The following is a 19605-nucleotide window of genomic DNA, read 5'->3' on the forward strand; positions in this document are numbered from 1 at the left end:
CAAGGCTATTGATGAAAACACCCTTAAGATTTGTATGTTCTTTTAAGGTTTCTGATGTTCTAAGTGCCTATTATCATAATGAAGGCATATGGCTAGATCGTGATTAGACTACAGATAAAGAAATGCTGGGTTCTTTTCCCCGGCCTTTTTCTTTTATTTTTTTTTTTTGAGACGGAGTCTCGCTCTGTCGCCCAGGCTGGAGTGCAGTGGCCAGATCTCGGCTCACTGCAAGCTCCGCCTCCCAGGTTTACGCCATTCTCCTGCCTCAGCCTCCCGAGTAGCTGGGACTACAGGCGTCCGTCACCTCGCCCGGCTAGTTTTTTGCACTTTTTAGTAGAGATGGGGTTTCACCGTGTTAGCCAGGATGGTCTCGATCTCCTGACCTCGTGATCTGCCCGTCTCGGCCTCCCAAATTGCTGGGATTACAGGCTTGAGCCACCGCGCCCGGCCTCCCCGGCCTTTTTCTAAAACATTTTGTGGTTGCAGAAGTATTTGGGGCTGCTGTATTCTTTACTGAAACAGATTACGTGGCAGATGCATGGGGGATTTAGAATTTTATGAGCATCCTAAATCAAATGCCTGCAGAATACAAATCTCAATTTCATAATGGTCCTGTGAGACATTTTAGGATAATGGATCCTCAATTAGGCCTTACTGGCATTCCCGGAAGGTAGAACAACCTTTCCGGGCAGCAAGAGGCATTCAAGGGTAGTAATGCTTCCCAACATTTAAGACACTAAAAAACAAAGATTTACTTCTGCTGGGTGTCTCTTGACAAAAGTCACCACTGAAGCTTTTCATTCAATTAAGAGCAATCTCAGTAATTATAGTAATAGCCACAGACAACCATTCTGGGGAGGTTTGTTCCAGACAGTGAGGGCACAAAATTAAATAAGTCACGGAGGCTGGCCTCAGAAAACTTTTAGAGTTAAAGGAGCATCTGCTCCGTTGATTTTCTTTTTAAGATAAGCTCATGGTGTCAGGGCAGGGGAAAAAGGAAGGGAAATGGATGGCAGTCAGGTAGACAAGTAATAGTACTATTCTTTCTCGTTTGTGAAGCTCTGATCTTTAATGAAATTATAAGTTCATTGAGAAAGGGTCTGCCTTCTGTTTTTTCTGAGACTTGCTGGGGTGGCCCAGTCCCACGAGGGAATCACGGCAGGTGCCGCCTGGAGCTTGTTGTCTGTGGGGCAGTGACAAAAAGCAGAGCCAGATGGAGCTTCAAAACCTACCTCCGCTGTATGCTAGCCGGCCTTAAGGAAGTCACTTCCCTTCCCTGAGCCGGTCTCCTTGTCTATAAAACAGGGTTATAAATGGAACACAGCCCAGGGAATTTTTGAGAGTATTAAAAGAAATGTCATGCAGAAAGTGCTTGGTGGGCACACTGAAACTGTCTCTTAAATGGTATCGATTGCTATACTTTTTAAATTTTTTAAAAAATTTTATTTATTTTTGAGACAGAGTGTCGCTCTGTTGCCCAGGCTGGAGTGCAGTGGTGCGATCTCGGCTCACTGCAAGCTCCGCCACCTCCCGGGTTCACGCCATTCTCCTGCCTCAGCCTCCCAAGTAGCTGGGACTACAGGTGCCCGCCACCATGCCCGACTAAATTTTTTTGTATTTTAGTAGAGACAGGGTTTCACTGTGTTAGCCAGGATGGTCTCGATCTCCTGACCTTGTGATCTGCCCGTCTCCGCCTCCCAAAGTGCTAGGATTACAGGCGTGAGCCACCACGCCCGGCCAATTGCTATAATTTTAATTACATATCTTGTGGTCTTGTATAAGAAATAATCCACATGAGAATAAGTCTCCGGACTCCCCATGCGCTTGGGAGATATGAAGGGTGGCTGAGCTCTTCAGAGACAGAAGTGCATCTTACATAATAGATGATCCTCTAAATTTCTTGAGCCTCCAAGTCCTTCCCTCCCCACGGTTCTGGCTGGGATGTCCACCACCCTCAATCCAGGCCAAACCCTACCACTCACATTTTCTAATGGGACAAGCAGTGGGCATCACAGCCACTCACCTAAGCTCTGGGAGCAATTCACTTGTTTCAAAGCACAGCTAAGAAAAGGATGCTCTTTCAGTAAGAACCAACCTCTGCATATTTATTTTATAAACCAATGTTTATATTGGTTTATAAAATAGAAAAGGATATTTCCCAGATGTCCTTCTTAATTACTTTTAAGCTTTAAAATCTCATTACATGCCTAGTTTGATAATTATAACTAGTATTCCAGAAACCACTAATGACATCAAAGTTGCAAATTATCAAATATTTGGCTCACGAAGGTCCAGTCTTCAAATTAAAAAAAAAAATGTGGACCACGTTACAAATTTACGTATCATCTGTACACAGGCGTCGTGTGAACCTTCTCTGCATTGTTCCAATTTTAGTATACGTGCTGCCTGGTCTAAGCGAGCACTTCAACTTTTTTAACGAACATAAACTGGGGTTAACATATATCAGGTCATGGCCTCCTTGTACAATTTGCTGTCATAAGATGATCCTGGTGCTAATGTCAGAATTTTTAACTTGTTCTCCACAAAGTTCACTCTTGTAGTTCACCAGCTCCAAGGAGACACTCACCAGTATGAATCATACTCTTCCAATGTTGGTAAATTTCTGTGGATGCAACTTTCAGTGTTATTAACATAAACAGAGAATTCTGAGAGTATATCCTGAATAGGAAGACGCTGAGTTACATTGTCGATATCTGAACCAATGGAATTCAAGACCCTTTTGATACCTGAAAACAAAGATACCTTTGTTATGCGTTTGCAAACATGAAGGAAACAGAAACTTTGTTTTGGAGCCAAACAGAAAAGCCTGAACCACCTTTAGTTTTTCTCATGTTATGTATGTGTTTAAAATATGGTAAGATTCTACAACAAGCATGAATATAGCCAAGACCATCGAAAAGCAATTACTTAACAACAAAACAGCAAGCTGTGAGGACTGACTTTAATGAGATGGTACTGAAGTCAAGCCAGTTTCTCTCTTCTACTTACTTTACTTAAAGTAGATCAAGTGATTAAAATGTATGGTGTGCAGACTATGTGCCAGGCACTTTTATAAATAGTAACTCATTTATTTCACTGAGGTAGATAGTCCCATTCCCCATTTTACTAACAGCGACCCGGAGGCTCGCAGAGATTCAATTAATTGCCCATGGGTCTTTTAAAAGAAAGCTCTGGTAATGGGATTGAAACTTGGGTACATCTGACTCTAAAGTCCCCATTACATGCTTTTGGGAAAATAATTAAATAATAACAATACTTTCTCCATCTAAGAAATGGTATTCAGGACCGGGCACAGTGGCTCACACCTGTAGTCCCAGCACTTTGGGAGTCTAAGGTGGGAGGATCACCTGAGGTCAGAAGTTTGAGACCAACCTGACCAACAAGGCAAAACCCCATCTCTACTAACAATACAAAAATTACCCAGTTGTGGTGGCACACGCCTGTAACTCGGGAGGCTGAGGCAGAAGAATCACTTGGACCCGGGAGGCAGAGGTTGCAGTGAGCCAAGATCGTGCCATTGCACTCCAGCCTGGGCGACAGAGCAAGAGTCGCTCTCAAAAAAAAAAAAAAAAAGAAAGAAAGAAAGAAAAGAAAAGCCTTCAGAAATGGAGTAATTCTCAAGGCCCCAATTAAAAACCAAGCAAACAAACAAAAAACGCAAGTGACTCTGGGTGATATTTTTGTTAAAATTTTACCTGACTGATACAAATTGAGACTTCTTAGGAAGTACGTCTGTGTCTTTTCTATTCAAAAACCAATAGTAGTCTCAGTGGCCAGTTTCCTTTGCTATCAGTCTTACTATCTCAGACAGGAGTTAAGTTCAAAGAAAACCAGTTTTCGGCCGGGCGCGGTGGCTCAAGCCTGTAATCCCAGCACTTTGGGAGGCCGAGACGGGCGGATCACGAGGTCAGGAGATCGAGACCATCCTGACTAACACGGTGAAACCCCGTCTCTACTAAAAAATACAGAAAACTAGCCGGGCGAGGTGGCGGGCGCCTGTAGTCCCAGCTACTCGGGAGGCTGAGGCAGGAGAATGGCGTAAACCCGGAGGCGGAGCTTGCAGTGAGCTGAGATCCGGCCACTGCACTCCAGCCTGGGCGACAGAGCCAGACTCCATCTCAAAAAAAAAAAAAAAAAAAAAAAAAAAGAAAACCAGTTTTCTAGAGAGTGTCCATCACAACAGGTCCTAAAATCAAACTCACCTGGGGTGCAGGATTTCACCTGAACCAGTGCTCACATGAGTTCTGAAGGTGGCTGTATCCAAGTGATTCTTCACATGGACATAATAAGAACACATTAATCAGTTAAAAGTCCACTGATCCTGCAAGAGAGGTAAATCTCTTTGCAGCAGCAGAGACAAGATTAGCAGTTCTCAAAATATTATCCTGAGGCTCCCGGTGAACTTCAGGTAGAGAATAGAGGTGGTAGCTTGATTCAAAATGTAATCACATAAAAATGGCAGGAAACTTTTTGTTTTCTTTTTGAGACAGGATCTCTCTGTATTGCCCAGGCTGGAGTGCAGTGGCATGATCATGGCTCGATGCAGCCTCAACCTCCTGGGCTCAAGGATCCTCCCACCTCAGCCTCCCAAATAGCTGGGACTACAGGTGTGTACCACCATGCTCAGCTAATTTTTTATGATTTTACTTTTTGTAGAGATGGGGAGATGGAATCTCACCATGTTGCCCAGGCTGGTCTTGAGCTCCTGGCCTCAAGTTATCCTCCTGCCTCAGCCTCCCAAAGTGCCGGGATTATAGCAGTGAGCCACCACACCCGGACCTGGAAACTTTTTTAAAGTTTGTTTTTCACATAGCTATGACATCTAGAAATCAAAGACACAGAAGCAAGCAACAGAGTGTCAGGTGTTTGGATGTGACTCGTTAAGAATGGACTGTTACTCCTTGGGGCTCATTGCCTTCTCCAGATGGCTCGTGTGTGAAAACACCTGAGGATCCTTGGCCAAAAATGACTCAGTGGGTCTCTTGGTTACTTCTGAGATTTTGAGAGATGGGGAATGCAGCCTTCCCGTCTTCTAGGAGCAGCTCCTAGGGCCTGTGCCTGCTTCTCAGCCTGGCTTGCCCTCACGCATGACATGGCTCCATGACTTTGCTGCTCTGGCAACTCTCTACGTGACTGGTGCCCTCTCTTATCATATGCCCTCTTCACACCTCTCTCGATGTCCCCTTTTCCAGGCAGCCTCCCACTAGTCTCTCCTCGACTTGTTTCCCTGGCACCGACCTGGTCATGGTGCCAGCGTGTGACAACAAGTTTGTGTACACATGGCTGACTAAAGGACAAGAAGAACTCATGGCTTATGCATCTCACAGCCCAGTGCCTGGCAGAGCCTGGCACAGAGTTGGCACTAAATAATCTGTTCAGGTTGGGATGAGAGCTAAGGACATGAAACTAAACACCTGCGATTCAGGCTGACAGAGCGGCACTGACCCGGCTCTAGGAAAACGCTGGCTTGTGCTCAGGCAATGGCACCATGCGCCATGGGCCACACTCAACGCACGCAGCACACTTTGCTGTGTCAGACTTACAAGGAAGGGCTGCACGTATGGGCAGGAGAGGTCCAGAGAGGGGAAACCAAAGAATTAAACACAGAGATTAGTGAGCAGGTGACTGTCAGACGTAGAGCATGCATCAGCCTTCAGAGGTTAGCACACCGAAGTCTGAACCCTGTCCTTAATATCTTAATATTTTAAAGTAGAATCTTATACTATACAAAAGGAAACCCACAAAACATCTAAAGTGTTATGTAGCAAGATAAAACACTTTTTTACTCAAACTCTTCACAGGTCAAAAAAACACTATTAGGGAAAAATAATCAAGTATCTCTAACATAACATTTTAAAACCGCTTACTCAACAGATAAAAGCAGCATCAAATTGATTTTTCAAAGAAATAGAAGATAGCTTTACATAGCTTCAGAGATTTCTTTTCTTTTCTATTCTTTTTTTGTTTGTTTGTTTGTTTTGAGAGAGAGTCGCCCAGGCTGGAGTGCAGTGGCTAGATCTCGGCTCACTGCTACCTCCACCTCCTGGGTTCAAGTGATTCTCCTGCCTCAGCCTCCCAAGTAGCTGAGGTTACAGGGGTGCACCACCACGCCTGGCTAATTTTTGTATTTTTAATAGAGATGGGGTTTCACCATCTTGGCCAGGCTTGTCTCAAACTCCTGACCTCAGGTGACCTACCCGCCTTGGCCTCCCAAAGTGCTGGGATTGCAGGCGTGAGCCACTGCACCCAGCCCAGAGATTTCTTCTTCAAGCAAATAACCCAGGTTTGTCTCTATCATTGCACAAAGAACTGCTACCACTGCATTCTCTCCCTCTGTACGTTCACCCCAAATCCCATAACCCAAATACAGCATGATTCAGTAATTTGAGTAGAATCCTCTCCACATTGATTCTGTCTCTCCAAAATTGTAAGCAACCTTAGGAGCTTAAAATACTATTGCCCCAGCATCAGTGGACAGATTAAAATCTTCCTAACGGCAAAAAAAATCCTTTTATACAGTATTCCTTTTAAAAGTTTGATTTTAAGTTTGTCTAGAAAATGTAATAATCGACAGTTTTTCTCTTCAGTGAAAATCAGGATGAGTTTCCAAACTGTGGCTGCTGTAAGGTCTCAAGGCACACACTCTAGGGACCTGGATTACACTGCGGCTCTCCACCATGTGGCAGCTGCCGGCTGGGCTGAATGATGTTTATCAATGTTCAATAACAGGTTTGTTCTTGTTTTTAAGTCACTGAATGAAGTGACACAATTGTAAAGCTCTGATACTTGTTTCGTTTTGACAGTTTTAATGAGAAATTTTTTTTTTTTTTTAAGGAAAAGAACAATGCAATACTTGGCAACACATTTCTCTGTACTGACCTTCCAATCAGAGAGACACAGAATCACCTCAAACTGTGAATCTCACCTGCTACGACGGTCTTGGTTTGGCTTTGCACTCTGTCAGGTATATCATTAAGGGATTGATAGCCCTGAAAAACATTTCAAAGTAAATGGTTGTACACGGTAAGTTGAAGACTAGTTGACTAGTCATTCATTTTGTGACATAGTATGAGTAGAGAGGCAAAATAAAAATATAACATTCATCTTAAGGGTGAAACTATCATTATATGGTCATCAAGAGTCTAAAAAAATCCTCTTTAAAGAGCATTGTCTTTAAATTATATCAATTAAAGATTGTGTTAGAAATTTTTTATATGGGGGTCCCCATAATTTTAAAATCAACATATTTACACAGAACCTAGGTACTATTACGGGCACATACATCTGTACATACATATATATATAGTATACATATATACTCCCAGTGGTTCTCAACTGGGAGACATTTTGTTCTCAACTGGGGTATGTTTGGCAAAGTCTGGAGACATTTTGGTTATCACAGTTGTGGGTTGCTGCTGGGATTGTGGGGGGAGAGGCCAAGGATGCTAATAAATACCCTACCATGCACAGGAGAGCCCCCACCGCTAAGAGCCATGCACGGTGTCAGCAGTGCTGAGGTTAAGAGACCCTGATCGGTACAATATCCCATGTGCAGATAGAAGGTGAATTTCTAAAAACAGAATCTTACTTTCTAATTAAAAATAAAATTAGAGATATAGTCTAACTGAAAAAATATATATATATATACATATATATATATATATATATATATCCCAAAGCATGGCTTACAGAGGATACAACTGTGGTGAGGATAGAACAAAAAGAAAAAACAACCGTGCCAAGTGATAGGGCTTTGGGGCTAAACCTCCATGAGAGGGAAATATCATTATTTCCAAATAATTCAACTAAACATCCAGCCTTTCCTCTGGAAGGTGTTTGGTGAGTGTTTCTTCACCGTCTGCTGGTGTACTTAGCTGTCTGCCAGGGAAAAGTACAGCACTTTCAACCTTCATAAGATGTATGGTGCCAGCCAGTTTCCACCTTGGCCTAGCTACATCAGATGTTACAAAATGAACATCCATGACTTCTGTTTCCTCCAAAGAGACTAAGCTACTGAGCACACTAGTGCTTGTGTTGGTTTTCTGTGTGCCTGACCCTTTGACATTCATCTGTGTCTGGACTTGCAGATGCCATGGGGGATTTCACAGCTGGAAAGTGTCTTACAGATCTCCCAGTTCAAGGCCGTCTTTAACAAATGAAGTAACACCAGAGTGCAAAGACCAAGAAATTTTGAATAACTTGTTTAAGGGCCACTTACTTTGTCAGTAAGTATCTAGTAAACATATGTAGACAAGTGTTTAACCCACTTATGCTGAAGGTTGCAAATATTTTTTGTGAAAAATCAGAACCTGGTGATGACATTTGGCAGTAGGATATAAATAACTCTCACGAGCTTAGCGTTCCAATAATGGAACACTAAGCATAAATGGGTTAATAGAGATTTGAGATGTTTTTACATCCATACTAAATGAGAGTCAAGAATAAAACTATCCTCTCATTTTTCCATAGGCCCAGGCACTCTACTGAACTATAATCTAAAAAGAAATATTTATTGCATATTCAGTATCTATTGGTTGAATAAACAGCAACATTTAGTAAGCTACAGGGGAAATCAGGGAATTCCAGACCAATGCTGTCCCTGCCTTTTGGGGGTTTACAGTCCAGTGGTGGGAAGGGAGACATTAAAGAAATAATTACAGTTATGAGGAAATTAACAGAGAATATTTGCAATGCTGCAAGAATGTATTAAAAAGGGTTTGACCTAGTCAAGAAGCCCAGGAAAGGCCTGTTAAGAAGGTGATATATAGACTGGGCATGATGGCTCATGCCTGTAATCCCAGCACTTTGGGAGGCCGAGGTGGGTGGATCACCTGAGGTCAGGAGTTCAAGACCAACCTGGCCAAGATGGCGAAACCCCATCTCTACTAAAAATACAGGCCGGGTGCGGTGGCTCAAGCCTGTAATCCCAGCACTTTGGGAGGCCGAGACGGGCGGATCATGAGGTCAGGAGATCGAGACCATCCTGGCGAACACAGTGAAACCCCGTCTCTACTAAAAATACAAAAAACTAGCCAGGCGAGGTGGCGGGCGCCTGTAGTCCCAGCTACTTGGGAGGCTGAGGCAGGAGAATGGCGGGAACCCAGGAGGCGGAGCTTGCAGTGAGCTGAGATCTGGCCACTGCACTCCAGCCTGGGCGACAGAGCAAGACTCCGCCGCAAAAAAAAAAAAAAATACAAAAATTAGCCTGGTGGGGTGGCACGTGCCTGTAATCCCAGCTACTTGGGATGCTGAGGCATGAGAATTGCTTGAACCTGGGAGGCAGAGGTTGCAGTGAGCTGAGATCATGCCACTGCACTCCAACCTGGGCAACAGCACAAGACTCCATGTCAAAAAGAAAAAAAGAAGGTGATATATGAAGCTTAAAAAACTAAGTAGTGGCCGGGTGCGATGGCTCATGCCTGTAATCCCAGCACTTTGGAAGGCCAAGGGGGGGCAAATCACTTGAGGTCAGGAGTTCGAGTCCAACCTGTTCAACATGGTGAACCCTCGTCTCTACTAAAAATACAAAACTCAGGCAGGCATGGTGGCACACAGGTGTAATTCCAGCTACTCAAGAGGTTGAGGCAGGAGAATCGCTTGAACCTGGGAGGCACGGGTTGCAGTGAGCCCAGATCGTACCACTGTACTCCATCCTGGGCGACAGAGGGGGATTCCATCTCAAAAAATATATAAATAGATAGATAGATAGATAGATAAAATACCTACGTAGCTAGGCTACTAGGAGCGGGGAAAAGAAGAGAGTGCCAAGCAGAGGGAAGAGCGTGTGCAAATGCGTGAAGGTGGCAAAGAACAAAAAAAACCAGTATAGTTGACTCACTGGCAGAGGGGGACAGCATTTTGTATTAGAATCAGTGTGGGGTTCAGCATTACACTCACTAAATTCTGAGGCCTAGGAAAGCAGAGGTCATATTCTTCTTGATCTCTCATGGTCTTAGCATGCCACTTTACACATCACAGGTGCTTAACAAAAATCCTGGGAACTGGAATGATGAACACAATTGCCTGGAAGGTAATAGCTATCACCCTTCCTTGGTAACTCTTCTCTGGAAATTCACTGTTTTGCTGTTTCCCATTTTCTTACGTACTAGTCCACCCTTTAAAATTACATAAAATCAGTGATTGTATTTTTTCCAAAAAAACATACCTGTTGGACCAGGCCATCCAAATCTGTCCTAAGAACGTTATTAACTTTGTCAAGTTCTGCATCCACAGGTGGAAGCTGAAAATTTATAAAACGAAATACAAGATGAGGTTGTTACCTTCAAAACGATTCCTCATGAAGCAAGAAGTCATCGTATATCCAAGTCCCAAAGCGTCTATACTATAGGGTACAATCTCAGTTTCTTTTCAACAATAGAGTTTTATCTGGGAAAAATACAGCTCAGACCCTCCTTGACAAGCACTAATTTTTTTGATGTCTGGAGGTCTCTTGCTGTAATCAGCTAAAAAAATGAGGCAAAGAAATGTAACCCACATGTAATATATATGACTTCACAATTTCAAATACTAAACACTGTTCAATAAAATTGTAAACAACCTTTTTAAAGCCATGTTTAAAAGCAATGTAGTCAGTGGTTATATTAGTGAGTAATCTGGAATAGTTTTTCCACTTACAGAATTATACATGGATTTGAAGCGCTCTGGCTCTTACCAACACTGGGACAAACATCATATGCCTCTCACGTGATGTCCAAGAACATAATATCACTACTGTAATATTTCCCTGGCAAATACGAGTAACTTCAAACAACCCTAAACTGAAGACCATTCTACAAAGTAAATGGCCTGTTCAAAAATGTCTGTGTCACAAAAGAAAAGACACACTTAGAAACTGTTCCAGATTAACCGGAATGAAAGAGACATGACAATAAATGACAATGTGTAATCCTCGCCTGGACCCGGGACTGGAAAAAGAGATGGTAGTTATAAAAGGCATTTTTGGAAAGATCAACATTTGAATGGACACTGTGGATTAAATGGTAGTGTCGGGTCAATGTTATCCTAATTTTGATCATTATATAATGATTATGTAAAGTTAGTAAGTACAATAAAATATTTAGGGGTAAAAAGGCATGATGATGTCTACAACGTATCCCCAACTTACCTTTTGAGAAAAAAATGCGTATTATTTTATGAATGTATATATTAAATGATATGAACAGACAGATAAACTGATAAAATATGATAAAGCAAATAGTGCAAAATGGTAACCCTTGAAGAATGTGGACAAAGGGTGTGTGAACAAGGATCCATGCATTCATCTTGCAAGTTTTTCATGTTTGATACAACATTAAAAATAAAAAGTGCCCCCCAAAAAGGATCTATCTCAAACAACTCAGATGCAACTAAGCTCTAAAAAACTGTTCAATCAAAAACAACTATAGTGATATCCAGACACAGATGTTGCAGGTGAAATGTTTGAAAAACAATGGAATGAAATGTAAGAGTGAGAAAAAGTATATCTATACTAAAATGTTATTTTATATAAAATGTGAGGTGTCCGGGCATGGTGGCTCATGCCTGTAATCCCAGCACTTTGGGAGGCTGAGGCAGGCAGATCACTTGAGATCAGGAGTTTGAGACCAGCCTGGCCAACACAGTGTAACCCCATCTCTACTAAAAATATGAAAATTAGCCAGGCGTGGCAGTGGGTGCCTGTAATCTCAGCTACTCGGGAGGCCGAGGCAAGAGAATCACTTGAACCCGAGAGGTTGGAAGTTGTAGTGAGCAGAGATGGTGCCACTGCACTCCAGCCTGGGCAACACAGTGAGACTCCATCTCAAAAAAAAAAAAGAAAAAAAAAGTGAGATGTGTATCTAAGCAAATAAGTTAGACATCATTAATAGACGTGGCCATTTTACCTACACCTCAGAACTTTATATAATCCAAGTTGCTCCAAATTCTTTTTAAAAAATCTTTTCTTTGGGAAAATGGGAGATTTTTCTTCTATTTCAGCATACAGTTAATAGACTAAGCACATCATTTAAAATATTTTTTAACTCTTAAAGGTCTACATGAATATATTGTTTCCTTTTCTCCTTGTAAAGCTGAATTAATTCTGATGTGTTTCACTCAGTGGTAGAGAACTGCCACAAAGCGGTTCCCTTTTACTCCTTTGCTCCTGCTGTGGTCATTCCAATATGGCAATCAAATGACTCAAGAAGGGTGACAGAGGCCAGGGGCTAACCGTTCTCCAAGTCAGGCCACCGTGCACTGGATAAGTCACCCTGGCTTAGCCCTGCCTGGCAGTCCCCAGCATGCAGCCCTTGACCATGGCAAACTCATGCCTGCTCACCTGCCTCAGTTCAGGGTTGCTATTCAGCTGGCTTAGAGACAATCTGATGCTGTTGCAGGTTTCACTTGATGGACGCACTGAGCACAGAGGGTCATTGAGAGATGCCCGCAGGCTAGTTTTCACGCTGGTCAGACTGCTGCTAAGCTGTGTGCTTTGTTGGTGCAAGCTCTTCAAGGTGCTGTTCATGTTCTCCAACGCCTCTTTGGTCTCTTTGATTGCTGTAGAAACACAGCCCACTTCAGAACAGACATGCCAAGTCCTTCCTCATCTACAAAAGTGTGTCTAAAGGGACTTGGGATGGACCGGTAAATGACTTTAGATGGCAGTGAGAGGGACACAGTGCAAGGGGCAGTCTGAGGGGAATACAGAAGCATCGCTAGGCTGCTCTAATAGCTGCTCCAACAAGAAGCAGGGAGCTCTCCCTGCTTAGGGTCTGCTCTCCCGCTTAGGGTCTCTTTCCAACAAGAAGCAGGGAGCAAGCACCAACCCAGGAGCGTGATGGGGACACCTCGATGCAGCTTTCACTGGCCAGCAGTGGTCAGCAAAGTCGTCACCACCCAGCCTCGAAGAGGTCAATCCAAACAAGTCAATCCTAGCAGTTTAAATACACATCAAAATGGATTACATCCAGACATATTTTAGCTCTAATTATTCTAAGAGTTGGAATCAAAACTAGCACAGTAGTTAAGAGCACGGTTTTAGATTGAGGCCAGTCTAGGCATGGATCTCAGCTTTGCTATGTGCTGTGTGATGAAAATAGACTCCTGAACCACTCTGAGCCAATTTCCTCATCTTCAAGTACGGAAACACCACCACGTTCATCATGCAACATGGGGGTTCCATCAGCCAGATGAAAATGCCTCAAAGGCAGTGGTCTATCTGTTTAATTTTGGAAGCCCCACCCGCTAGGACACATTCTTGTACAGAGAGTACCCAACCAACAAGAGTTCAATTTATGATTTCTCAATTTTGTGATAGTGGAAAGCTATATGCATTCAGTTAAAATCGTACTTCGAATTTTGAATTTTGAACTTTCCCAGGCTAGTGATATGTGGTAGGATACTCTCTCGCAGCAGCAGCGAACCACAGCTGCCAGTCAGCCATGCAATCAAGAGGGCAAACAATGCATATTCTACAGTGTATTAAAAGCATTTTCAACTTACAATGTTTTCTCTTCACCATGGGTTTATTGGGATGTGACCCCCCATCGTGTATGTGGAGGGGCATCTGTACTAGGAAATCCAGAATAATTGTTTGCTATCGTGATATATCTGGATGGTGGAGCTACCTATACATGACTAGGGAGGTAGGGAATTACAACGTTTTTCTATAGTGGCTTAAAGCCACAGCAGTACAAGATGTGAAATTTAAATTAGAGGGCATTGCTCTTCTTCTAAGCAAATAAATCTGCTTGGTCAGGTCTTTGCTCTGTGGCTCACGGAACAGATGGTTGAGGATCAAGCTGCAATTGGGTGTTTCAAGGAAATGTATGAATGCCCTTAAAAACTGGCTTCCCCATCCTTTCCTGGCAGCCACATAACAGATAATACTTGAGTGTTATACACACACACACACATTTTTAAATGTTTTCATGTTGAGTCTAGCCAAAAGTAGCCCGAGGTTGCATTTCAGTTCTGTTTCTACCCTGCTACAGCACATCTGGCAAACTCTCACTTCTCAGGACCTCAGTCTCATCTATAAATTAGGGAGTGGGTTGGGTCACCTCCTGGTTACTAGAAGAGTCTGATTCCAGGCTGTGCCCAATAGCTTGTGGGGCTAAGCTCTTAGGAGATGGTCTCCCCCATGCTAACTAGGTCTGGTTAGATACTGCAACCTAGCTTTGAGGATGTACCCAGAGACCTGGGTAGGCTTCCAGAATTGAACTGTATCTTCCTTGGTCTCAAATTTCTATCACTTTACCTGAATAGAAAATCTTAAACTCTGCTTCAAACAGTATTTTCTCTTGAATTTCAGTCTAATCATAGCTTAACAATATTTAAGGTTATAATAATATTTAGGACTATCAAAGAGCACCCTGGGTATCAGTTTTTCATCTCTCCCACCTATCATCCAGTATTGTCGGTGAAGCATGAAGCCTGGTATCTGGCTCATGGTAGAAGCTCAATAAATATTAACCACAGGAAAACAAAAAAGAACTCAGCTGCAACCCGAAATACACAGAAGTACCCCAGAAATACACAGAAACACACCAGAAATACACAGAAGAACACAAAAGAGCAGGCTAAAACACACTTCACAATTTAATGTTCTGTGGTTTACTCCTCACAGTCCTTTTCACTTTGACTTCAAGATAAATTATCTTAAGGCAAGAACCACCACCACCACCACCACCACCACCACCATCAACAACAACAACAACAACGGAGAATGACAGGTGACAAAATAAAAGCATGGCCCAGGAAATGTGTATTAAGCACTGTTCATAGCCATTCTAGCTATGGATAATATTCTGTCATGTCACAGGGAGGACTCAGAAGTGATAAACACATGTTTTCCAAAAGCTTCAAAGTGTTTTATGTCTATAAACTATTAACTGGGTTGTAACTCTGGGAGTCAGTCCAGACCCACCATCATCATATATATTATGTATCTGAAGTAAGTGGAAAAGCTATCTGAGGTTCTCAATTTTAGTGAATTACCATTTGACCAGCCCATAGTATATTTCCTGTATAGGTCCTGACCTGCAGTCCAAATATGGTTTGTACACCAAAACAATGGCATGGTTTTGTTCTCTCCAAAACCCACTAAACACCTAGGGCTGCAAAGCATTTTTAGCAAACAAACAAACAAAAAAAGAACTTTAATAATAACACAGGAGGCACTGAAGAGAAAAAGAGAATCTTTGAATCATCTTTTACCTAAAAACTACTATAATTCAGTGACTAAAAACTGCAAGAACCTTGGGCAAAAAGTAACAACTACTCCAATGCATCACCACAGTGCATCATTCATATACTTTTGCCCAGCCTTCACCATTACTTAATTTGGGGCTGGAAGAGACCTTGGATCTCTTCAATATTGCAAACATAATATATGTGATCTCTTCAACATTGCAGTCACATAATATATGTGATCTTCGTGGGCCTGCAATGACTCCCAGAGTTACAACCCAGTTACTATGTTATAGATATAAAATACTTTGAAGCTTTTGGAAAACAAAAAGATCTTGTTCAATATTGTGAACACACTGATGCACGAGGGATCCAGGCTGCAGGGATGCCTGGCATCATCTGTGGCCATGTGAGCACTGGAATCCCAGGTTTCCAATTCTCCCTCCAGAGGTGCACGTGTTGCCTCCTTGTGGATGTCACCACAGCACCCTCCATCTGAATACTCTTCAAGGTATTAAGTCCCATCAAGGGTGGTCCAGGTAACACAGACTCTTGCTAGAACAGGGTCTGAATCCCAACTCCACCACTTTGCAGCTAACCAATTGCTATGAACTAATATACCTCCCCCAGATTCATATGTTGAAGCCCTAACTACTGATGTGACCTTTAGGTGGGTAACTAAGGTTAAATAAGGTCATAAGGATGGGTCCCTAATCCAACAGAACTGATGTTCTTACGAGAAGAGGAAGGGACATCAGAGATGAGTGTCCCAAAATGGAAATAAGACTGGAATGAAGGACAGTGGCCAGGTGTGCACAGAAGAAAGGAGTAGGGGAGGAGGGAAGGAGAAAGGAAGGAAGGAGGGAAGAAGGGAAGGAGGGAAAGAAAAAAGGGAGGGAGGGTGGAAGGAAGGAAAGAAGGAATGGAGAAGCCATGCGGAAAAAGCCAGGACAAGAAGGCAGGAGGCAATGGTCTCTGAGGTCATATCCCTTCTCTGGGTCTCCATTTCCTTGCCTGGAAAGAAAATGCTTGGTGATGAAGAGAACAGATGTCTAGAGAAATCTAAGGCATCAACAACAGAAGATGTTGTTTGTGATGTTATTGTCGATGTTGAGAATGTTGTTGTTGGCTGGACCCTTTGCAGGGTCAAGGAGAAAGGGAAGGAAAGACCTTTCAACTAGTTAGGACTCATCTTAACAACTCCTGGCCTGTTCTGCATGTCCTCCTGTTTCCACACATTCATCTCAGTTGTTGAACTATAAGGCATGCCAAAAGAAACCGGAATACTTCTCCAATTTTTACACAATTATCTTCTTTAGGGACTATGTTCTCAGGGATGCTAGCTCATGAAAGCAAAATTCATACTGGCAAAATGAGTGTTTTACATAGCTATAATTGTCGTCTCCAACAAGTACCTCGCAAGGACATTTTTCTCAACATTTGGAAGGGCCTGGGAGGTCTTTTATCATTACAGTGGAGCATGCAGTTTATCTGTCACTTATATCATTAACCATGGAGGCTTAAGATATATATGTATATTCCTTGCTTCTAAGTTTCACTTTCAGGAAGGAAAAATGAATCAATTTCCCTCAGATGACCTAAATGTCTATAGGTTCCTCATCTTCTGTATCAGGGTCAACAAACTTTTTCTATAAAAGGCCAGATAGATGGTAAATATTTTAGGCTTTGTGGGTTACCCTATGTCTCTTACAATGACTCAACTCTGCCATCAGAGCACGAAAACGGCCACAGATGATATCTAAACAAATGCGAATGGCTGTGTTCCAATAAAACTGTGTTTACAAAAACAGGTGGTGGGCCCCTAACAAATTCTGCCCCTATCATCTGAAATGGCAACACCTTTGGCACAAGCTTTAATAAAGAGCACAACCAAGCTATTGCAACACAGTGTCTTGACCTGAACTGTCTGCATGGCCACGGACGGTGGCTCTCCCCAAGCCAGCTCTCAGGGAACAAGAAAAGAGTGAGCGAGTCTGCCGAGCCCAGGGACTCCTGGGTGGAATTTTCTTTCGTCATTTTTGCCCGCTGCTTACCTGTCGCCATGGACTTAATCTCATCAAGAACAGGGATGATGTTGGGCCTCAGTCGGTCAAGAATTCCGCCTCCTAGCACTGAATTGATACCTACATGCAAATAAGCACAGGGATGGTGAGGGTGGCCTCTGCTCATCTCTCCACCCCGCCCTCATTCTCTCCACACTGCCTCAGCCTCTCCTGCTGCAAAACCCATTTGCATCCTGGACCTTGTCTAGGGGTGGACTCGTGTACGGAGATTTCTCTTCAGGGTCTCCGCACCAACTGTTCCCCAGTGAAAAATTAATCACTACGACTCACAGACCCGGTATTTACTTATACCAGGAACATGGTGTTATCATCTTGACCTGTGTGTAACCCCCTCTGTATCTAATCTCTTTGACTAGACCAGAGGAACATGGTGTTATCATCTTGACCTGTGTGTAACCCCCTCTGTATCTAATCTCTTTGACCAGACCAGAGTTTGCACCCAGAGTGCACTCTGGTGGGGGCTGTCGTGAGCATTATGGGATGCTTAGAGGCATCCCTGGCTTCACCCCAACTTTACCTCATTGTGACAACCGAAAATGTCTCCAGATGTCACCAAACGTGCCAAACGTCACCCCCCAGTTGAGAAGCACTAAGCTAAACCTTGGCGTGCAGGGTTGAGCCCTCTCCATCCAGCCATTTCTGAAGCCACTGGTTGCTCTGAGGAGCCGGCTGTGTCTGTGTAGGGCACCTGGCAGGAAAACAACCTTTCCCTCATGAAGGAAATGGAGAATGAGCACTTGTGACTACAAGAATGCTAAAGCTTTCCAGTAAGTGTAAAATGAAAAAACAGTCTTCATTTTGCCTGTGACATTCCTCATGCTGCCTGTGAAACAGATGCCTTCGATGAGGGCTAGATTCTAATCGCTGCGTAACAAATGACACATTGGCAATGAGGCTAGGGAGTCATCCTTCTGTCTTCCCCCAACTTTCACGTGTGTCATTTCTTAGTCCATGTTTTATGGGAGATGAGTCAAAACAAAGAAACCAAAAAAAGTGAAGCAACTTTACATTTTACTCACTGTTCAGATCTGAGAACGCCTTGTCCTTGGTAGTGTTGTACTGGGCCAATATATATTTGATTTGCTGAAAAAGAACATTCTGTGAGACCTTCCCTTCTAAGGTCCAAAGGCAATAAAAAGACAAAAGGAGATTTAATATACAAAAGTTTTCCTGAATCAGAGCATTTTGAGGTAACCAACAAGTTCTTAGAGACTTTTCTACTCTCTGACAAGTTGGAACCCATGAGCACTGCACATTTAGGCTGCTTCCCGCTCAGACACTTTTTAAAACGATGTTCTGAAGATGTAATTCATCAACATGCTTCTGGAGTACAGAAGAAAGGGAACCTCCTCTCCCATCCCCACCCTTCAACCATCCCATTGGCCTTCTCTAAAGACAATTTGTGTGTCCATGAGTATGTGTGCATGTCCTTCCCAAGGAATTTGACGTACCTATGCAGACATTAGTAAATGGATGTTTATAAAGCTGGATGGTTTCATTACAAGAGTAACTTTGTGCAAGTGATGGAAAGTTAACTATATGGCCAAAAAGAAAGGACAATAGGGTCTCAAAACTTTTCTTTTTAAAACAAATCATAAGAGCCTTAGAAGTGTTAAGTCCTCTTATAATACATACTGTAATTTAAGCTATTATCTTAATAAAATTAAAACACCAATCCTGAAATTCGGCTTTTGTACTCTTTTGAAAATCACTTTCTGGGGTTTTATTTATTCATCCAGTGGACAGATAACACCAGTCTATGCTGATTCACTGTGTTTCTAGAAGGTTCGAATGAAATTCCAAATATACACAGGAACTCCAAAAAGCCAAAAATATAAAGCATCGCAGTACATAGAGATGATGGTCTTTACCTCTGGAGTTTCATTCAAGAGAGTTCGCAAGTCCTTGAAATTGCTGTCTGCCAGTTTCCGACTCCTTTTGATCCGGGTTCTTACCTGGTGATTTGCCACAAAACCACAGAAGATGCCAATGCTGCAGGAAAAGGCAGAGAGAAGGAAGAGCATTTACTGCATGATCCATGGTTCTTTGTCCAGGTCCAGGCAGCAGAGCAGGAGTCAGGGAGGAGCCCGCAGAAGGACTGGCCTTTCCTCTCCGGCTGCCCTCTCCTGCCACAGCCTTCCCACCGCCATCCCAGTCAAACCACCACACACGTAGGGGCTATAAAACAGGACTCCGTTCTCTCAGAGGCAAATCTCCATTCTGTTCAAAATGACTCTCATCAATAGAACAATGTTCACAACAAATTGTGGAGGAAATAGGTGGGAAAAGGTTACAAGGCAGCATGCATGATCCAGTTCCATTCCTGTCCTCA

General features: G+C 43.0%; 1 protein-coding gene and 1 non-coding gene across 10 annotated transcripts in view; both read right to left on the minus strand.

Annotated features, from left to right (window-relative positions):
• The window catches only part of PROM1 (prominin 1), a 116972-nt gene that overhangs the window by 37314 nt on the left and 60053 nt on the right, over window positions 1-19605 (minus strand). For all 9 annotated transcript variants that reach the window (XM_033213818.1, XM_033213817.1, XM_033213813.1 and 6 more), the window contains 7 exons: window positions 19145-19265; window positions 18293-18356; window positions 17244-17333; window positions 12338-12555; window positions 10187-10261; window positions 6947-7010; window positions 2588-2747 (listed from right to left, as the gene is read on the minus strand). In XM_033213818.1, the coding sequence (XP_033069709.1) occupies window positions 2588-2747; window positions 6947-7010; window positions 10187-10261; window positions 12338-12555; window positions 17244-17333; window positions 18293-18356; window positions 19145-19265 (792 nt within the window). The remainder of the gene's footprint in view (window positions 1-2587; window positions 2748-6946; window positions 7011-10186; window positions 10262-12337; window positions 12556-17243; window positions 17334-18292; window positions 18357-19144; window positions 19266-19605) is intronic.
• Window positions 2312-2423, minus strand: LOC117086472. Its single transcript, XR_004438381.1, has one exon. It is a non-coding gene; the product is annotated as a U6 spliceosomal RNA (small nuclear RNA).

This window comes from Trachypithecus francoisi, unplaced genomic scaffold (genome assembly GCF_009764315.1).
Source record: "Trachypithecus francoisi isolate TF-2019V2 unplaced genomic scaffold, Tfra_2.0 Lachesis_group1, whole genome shotgun sequence".
In the NCBI taxonomy this organism is placed as follows: domain Eukaryota; kingdom Metazoa; phylum Chordata; class Mammalia; order Primates; family Cercopithecidae; genus Trachypithecus; species Trachypithecus francoisi.